At 29.9% G+C, this 7,709-nt stretch overlaps 1 protein-coding gene across 1 annotated transcript in view; it reads left to right on the forward strand.

Moving 5' to 3' along the window:
• The first annotated feature begins 1,262 nt into the window (after nt 1-1,262).
• The window catches only part of LOC105627366 (BMP-binding endothelial regulator protein), a 15,738-nt gene continuing 9,291 nt past the window's right edge, over nt 1,263-7,709 (forward strand). The window contains exon 1 of the mRNA XM_012208649.1: nt 1,263-1,362. Coding sequence (XP_012064039.1) covers nt 1,263-1,362 — 100 coding nt within the window. The remainder of the gene's footprint in view (nt 1,363-7,709) is intronic.

Here is a 7,709-nt window from a genome sequence, read left to right on the forward strand (position 1 = left end):
TTTCGTCGTGGGTGTAACGATACTCGCGTTGCATACAAAAGATATAATAGACGCGTAAATATTGGTTTCGTAATCGATTAAGAAGATCAGAATCTGATCGGCGAGAATCGCTCTAACGTAAATTTTTTTACCCTCACGATCACTAGAATCTTATTAATCAAACAAAAATCGTTAGGCTTATTCGAAGCATTTGAAAAGTATGCATATAAGGTGTTGAATAATTGAGCATATTTCGTTATCTCACTTTCGATCGTGTTACTCGATTTCCTCGAGACATTCTTTTTTTTCTAATAAATTTTTCGAATTTAATAACATGTGTTTTAAGACTTGTGGAGTGATTAAACAATTTACTGTTTTAAAAACATGAATTCGATATATAATCCATGTTGCATTATGGCGCCACGAAATTTATAAATTTATACGTCTAAGCGTATAAAAATCACAGAAAATTAGACTATTATATATTAATGCTACTAGTGACAATATACAGTATGTACATTGTTAGAAATGGCAATGCAATCCTGATTTTGAATCGAATTTTGTTATTTTTAACTTCTATATGTATCAAAATATAAATCATCTATATCTGTAGTTTTTTGTAAAATAAACAATGTCCATATTAATATACTTATACACTTAGTAAATAATAAACTAAATTTGAATCGATTTTTACCATATTTTCTTGAGTTATTTAAATTGTTTAATTTTATTGTTTTAGTTTAATTAAATTAACGACATATTGAGTAAGAGTGGCGAAATGATTAAAAATAATTCAATTGGTGTAATTTGACATTATATGAATTTAACAGTGTACTTGACGATTTCTTCAAATCTACTGCAACTCTCTAAACAAATGAAGAGAGAATATTACACATTATTGAGTACTATATCTTAAATATTATCTAATATCTCGGAATCATTTCAAAAAGTTAAATTTATATAAATTTTGAATGGAATATAAGCTTCTTGTATTTTGCAATATAAGATTATTCTTGCTTTACTCGACAAATTTATTATAATGCTGTGTGTTTATCTAGTTAAAAAGTATGCAAAAATTCAAGTTGACATCTCTATCGGAGACATGCTTGTAATACATAAACATTGACTCGTGTCTTGAAAATATAAATCTGTACAAATGTTTTGCAACTTTATTGCACGATCAAAGAAAATAAAAACGTGAAGTCATGTGGTTAATGATTATCTTGTTTGTTGTTCTTTCAGCAAATTGTCGCGGCAAAGTCTGAGATCCGGTATATCTAAACATGGAGTTGACACGATTACCTTCGACACTGGCTTTGGCTTTGGCCCTGGCCTTCCTTTCGACGACACATCGTTGCGACGCCACCTCAGAAAGTATAATCGGTGAGTATTACGAGCACAGAAGCACGCGCGATGCACGCAACGATTGCGAGCGTGTTATTTTAATAGCTGACTAATGATTGGGCTCAAAAGGGTGCCAACGTCTCGAAACTCGATCGATGCTGTTTGGTTGTATTCAAATTAATATATAAGCGAAAAGTACCATCGCGCTATTTTTTGAGAGTAATTAAAATAATAAAAATTAAGAGTGTGTTTTCTGACGAAGTTCTAAAATAATTCTGGAATATGTATTATGGTCAGGTAACATATATTTGATCAAAATTATTGTAATAAAATTTTTATTAATAAAATATTTTTAAATATTTTTAAATATTTATACGTTTATAAAATATATATTATAGAATCTTAATTTGAACATTTATGTAAAGTAAAAATTATTCTTTTCAACAGAAGAAAAAAGAACTGTATTCTTCGATAGAGCTTTACATGCGAAAAAGGAGAGAGAACGCTAATAAATTAATTATTGATTAAGAAACAATCCTGTCGCTATAAATTACATAAATCATTATATATTACATCCTCATAACAGGCTCAAAGGAGGAGAATATTATTGCATATTGTATTTGTTTATGTCTTATTTTTTTCAGCGAAAGAAACAATAATTATGTTATATAACCATACTTATTATATGTATCATTCAAATTTTGCAAGTCAGATTTAACATTACTATATTTATTATTCCTTAAGCCTTAATCTATAGCATTTAAAAATTTCTTTTCTTTCTATCGACATTAAATTTATAATCTCAAAATAGGTTTTATACTATTATCTCTTAATAATAATTACGAATATTCTCACCATTTTTGATACGTGAATGATATAAAGAAATCATGAAAGAAAGTAGTAGAAATATCGCGTGTTCGGGATTGAAGGCGTAAAACTACGTTTTTATCTCGCTTTCGTTCGCGTTTCGTAATAGTTGTATCGAGTGATACTTCCGCGATATACGAATACACGAACAAGACCTAACAAGAGCTGCGCGCGAATATTGCCGACGAAGCGATCGAATTCCCGATTCCAGCTGCTTTGCTATCTCGCAGTACACTCGCGCGCGAGTCCGTCATGCTCCATTTACGCCTTTTAAATGCTCTATTCTTAGCCTATCTCCATTATCTGCCGTTCTATTTGCGCCAGAATCGAGTCGAATCTCACGGTTCGTACGAGTCATCGTGAGTGGAGCAGGTCGCCGTTTCTGCCTCGCATTCTCGTAAGAATGCTTTGTTCGTGAGTTTACGCGAGTTACCGTCGTTACTGACAAATTCGCGTGCAAATTTTTCTTAAAACACTATGCACTATTTTTGTGGCTATTTTTTCAAAATCTTACACGTTCATTTTAATCTTTGCGGAAGTCATTCTATCTGAAGAATATATATGGATTACTCATAATATATGAAATACATAAGAATTACCTATTTTCCAAAATTATTCAAAATTACAAAATAACACTTTTGAAGCATTTAAGGGATATCGAATACATTACTTTTGTGCCAAATGCAAAAAATTAATTAAATCTTTTATAATCATCAAACATTTTCTTTTGTAGTTGAATTAGTTTATGAAAATTAGTTTTTGAAAATGTTAGAGTCGATTTTTATTAAAAAAAAAATTAATCATGATATTTTATATAGGTATAAGTTATTCTTTTATAGTATCTGCAAATATATCATATTAAAAAAACTGTGCGTATTAATTTATTTATTATTGTGGATTTCATCGCGCAATCAATTATGATTCTTAAAAAATTTGAACTTATGTACAAATTATTTAAGTAAATATTTTATATACCAGAAAAAATTTCTTGTATCTCTGCTTCTCTCTTGTATATCTTTTGAAATGAGCTCTTAAAATCGTATAAAACTTTTTTACATAATCTCTATAACAGATTATATAACAGATTACATACTGCATATAACAAAAGTTGCTTGTCTTCGATCCACTAATTTTTGCAAATTATTAGTTTACAACTACAATGTGATTTCGCGTTAATGTCTTTTACGGGACGACTGATTTACTTTCATGACATACAATCGCTCATCATGTGCGTATTGTGGAACATATCGGTCAACGACAACAAAGTCGATTTCACGAGGTCAGTCCGACAGAGTTCAATTTACAATGGTAACCGCGTCATTTTTGTCGGAAATTGCATCGGGCGTAACCGTATCCGCGCGGAACAACGAACGGCAAGTTCAACCTAAACGACCACTTACGCTGAGTGCAACGGGTGCGTAAATATCACCTCTCTCTTTCCTCCGTGTCCTTTTTCAGAACGCCGCAACGCACGATGGCTAAGTGCATCTCGGAAATTGTCCGCATTCATCGGCGGAAGCGCAAGTCCCTCTTTGCGAAGCGTAATCGAGGACGAGCAACGCTACGTGTTTTTCAGGAAATTGCGTTCCCACTGACTGTTCAGAGCTAATCAGTGACCGATTCGCGCTGTTTCGCAGAAGTCGCGGGAGCGAAGTACGATTTTATAAACACTTTTGATATGCTGTAGTCGCGGAATGCCGATGATATTGAGAGTGCTCATCATTAGCGCCGCCCGAAACCGATTAGATTTACGCGTAGCGCGGCTTCGTTTCATCTGCTAATTAATCCTAAACTTGAAAGTATATAAGTATCTTTCGTTTGTCTGCATTTAGATTCTTGTTCGTAATTGAACTTATACTGCTTTCTATATAATTTATATTCATATATATGTTTCCTAATTTATTATTATAATCTTTTGTTTTTTTTATGAAATACGAAATTCGAAATTTTATGAATCAAGTAAGAAGATTAATAAAAAGATTAATTGTTTACATGCCTTATTTTAATTTAATTTTATGTTAGATATAAATCGTAGGATTGTCAAATTTCTTTAATGTTATCTTTAGGATTAAATGTTACAGCTTTTTTTAGCTTAAAAAACAAATGCTAAAAACAAGTTGACGCATCGCGCTCTCAATTGCTCTGCTGTCACAGTTGGCAATGAGAACTAATTGTCAAAAAAAGAAATAACGTTGTTAATATGCAAATTAAGTTATGATGAGGACAATTTTTAATATTTAAGATATATTTTGACTCGGGAGATTTTCATGTATTTTTATTATATTAAATTATTTTAATATATTGAAATTAGACGATTTAAAAAATAATAAAAATTGTTAGATTAATATAACTTAAAAGTAATATTATTTTGTGTGCGTGAGCTGTAATTTTCAAGATATTTAATCTTAAGTGTCTTAATCTTTCAATAAATTAAGTTTCTGAAAAAAAAATAATTCTCAATTACATGAAACTTTTTATGATTAAAGTTTTTTAATTTAATAATTACAATTGTGAATACAGAATTACACGTATAAGTATATTATTATGAGTATAAGGAATTTAATTTTATACATTATGAAATTTTATTTAAATTTCAATTTAACGCTTTGATTGCCATGTCGTAGACATGCATACTAATGATGTCTATTAATCTTCTTGAGAATTATGGCACTTTTATATGAATGATAATTTTCTACTTAATTCGCACTGTTCTTTCTTTATACGTTTAATTACATAAATTAAATAAAAAATAAAATTCTTTTTGCTTATATGAAGGCTATGACTTCCATGCAATAATTGTATGATGTAATTTGTGTATAATTATCACAAATATAATATAATTATGACAAATAAAGTATTAATTTCTTCGAATGGTACAAATTCATCTACGTTCATCTCATGCGGAAAATTGGCATCTGACAAATGAACAGCATGAGTTTCATACCACTTTTTGCGCGCTCTCTTCAGACTGCTCTCCGAGTTTTTAACCGTGCAAATAGCTCGAGGAGCACAAGAAAGAAAGAAGAAAACATCCAGAACCGATGGAAAAGAGAAAGAAACAAAGAAACAAATGTATAGGGAAAAGTTAGAGAAGCTAATTAAGATAATAGAGAAAAAAAGATTGCAGTGCAAAACTGTTTTTAAATTTACTTAACAAACACAAATGTCTCGCGCGCGGTTTGTTACATGCGTTTCGCTGCTTTTCCGTGAAAAATCACGGATGAGATAAACCGTGAGAATATAAAAAAAAGAAATGTACAAATACGTGAAAAGGAAAAAAGAAAGAAAGAAGAAAACGATCGCGAACGCCAACCAACTTTTCTTATACATGCATTCCTGCGCACTTTAAAGTAATATATCAAAGTTTTTTCTCTAATAGTTAACAAAAGCAACAGAAGAATATGATAATTGTAATTAATAGTATTAATTTTCGAAAACGAACGATCTCTGATTGATTACTGCCACTTACTTTTACGATTGATTGTGATTTCTGTGAGTTCTCGTGATGTCACTATTTATAGTCACAATACTATCACAATATTAACAGCTTTCACTTTGATTGTTAGAGTTTGCAACATTTTCTCGGGAAGTTTCCTAGAAAAGTTAAGAAAGTCTCCCCGATTAAAATGAATATAATTAATTTCCATTTAAAAAGAATAGATATAACAATAAAAGGATTATACACAGATTAAAAATTAAAATAATAAAAATAAAGGTTTATGAACCTAGTTAGATGTTTATTGTTAAATTATAATGAACAATTCAAATAACAGACGTTTCTATCAAGTCAATGTTTAAAAAATTATATGCGATACTATACATATTACAAACGCAAGTTTAAAAGTTGAGTTAAAGTTTAAAACCTAATCATTATACTACTTTAGAAATTTTAAAATTAATATTAGATTGCATTGATTTTGTTGAGAAGTTTCCTTCTAATACCTGACGAATATCGCGCAAATGTAAAACGATCAAATATGTGAACTCCGCCTATAATTTATCAAAGAATGAATTTGTCAATAAGAACTGACAAATTTAACTACAAGCACAGTTTCATTGGTTGACGAGAGAATAGAAGATTACACATTTGATCGTTTTACATATGGATTCTATGAAAAGAAGCTTTACATTTGCGCGATATTTGTCAAATTTTGGCAACTTTTCAACACGATGTCTCAGCCTAATATTAATTTTAAAATAGTGTAATGATTTGGATTTAAACATTGCTTTTATAACTTCATATATATAAGTAGTTTTTAATAATAGTTTTTAATAATAGTTTTTTGTCAACATAGATAACGACTTGACAGAAGTCAAAATGTCTATTATTCATTGTTGAAATTGTTCACCGTCAAAATTTATCAATTAAATTTAACAAACATTTAGCTAAACTTATACCCTCTTATTTTTATTATTTTGATTTTTAATTTCCACTTGCTTTTTATTTCTACTTGCTTTTTTACGTAATAATGTTTTTATGTTTATTTTATTACTTAAAAATTAATTTCTCGGTAAAGAAGTAAAGAAATTATTATCATATAATATTTTTCCGTTCAATAGCGACTTCTTAAATCAATTTATAAATTGATTGAAAATAAGTATTTTTTTTTCTCTTATGCATTTCGTAGAAATATTTCCATTGAGTTTAAGATGCTGTACACATTCATATTAAATTTTATTATAACTTATTATGGTTTATTTGAAATTATTTTATTGTACCTGTGAATATTTTTTTGAACATTTTTTCAGTGTTATAAAATGGAAATATTGATGTAATCTTTTTAAACTCAATTAAATCAATTAAGACAAATTTTAGAATCGGACAATTTAATCACACGTGTTATAAAAATATAGATCTTAAATGTTTCCGATAGGAAGTGATAGTATTTAAAAATTTTGCAATCAATTATCCATAAAGCAAATAATTGATCCTCTCTCGTGAGATTTTTTGAAGAGAAATATCTACATCTAAATGAGCCGAAGGAATTGACGATACGAATTCGCCTCGAAAAGTGCACAACGCGTTAAATCTCTGAGAGCAGTGACGGAGTACACAAAGCGCTTTCTCGAAGGGAAAAACGCCAAAAAACTTATTGTCTCCATTAGAAGGACGAATGAGAAGAAGAGATAAAAAGAAAAGTGACAAAGGCGATATTTTTATTCTGCTCTATATATAGAATGCGATATGTCATCTGAATAAATAATTCAAAAATAGATAAAGCCACAAACAGTAATAATAAAAAAAATTAATCACGCACTCTCTCATACATATCCGAATGGAAATTCAAAAATAAAAACAAGCGTTACTTGGTTGTAAAATTTAACGGTTCGGTGGATTATGCTTTGAAAATAATAAATAAAGAGAGAAAAGAGAGAGAGAGAGAGAGAGAGAGAGAGAGAGAGAGAGAGAGAGAGACGACGAGAAGTAGAGTAGGTAGTTTACGTAAGTAAAGTTAGTAGTTAAGTAGTAGACGAGGTAAGTACGTAGGCGGACGGGAACGGGGAACCGGGAACGGGGT

Source organism: Atta cephalotes, assembly GCF_000143395.1.
Source record: "Atta cephalotes unplaced genomic scaffold scaffold00008, whole genome shotgun sequence".
NCBI lineage: Eukaryota > Metazoa > Arthropoda > Insecta > Hymenoptera > Formicidae > Atta > Atta cephalotes.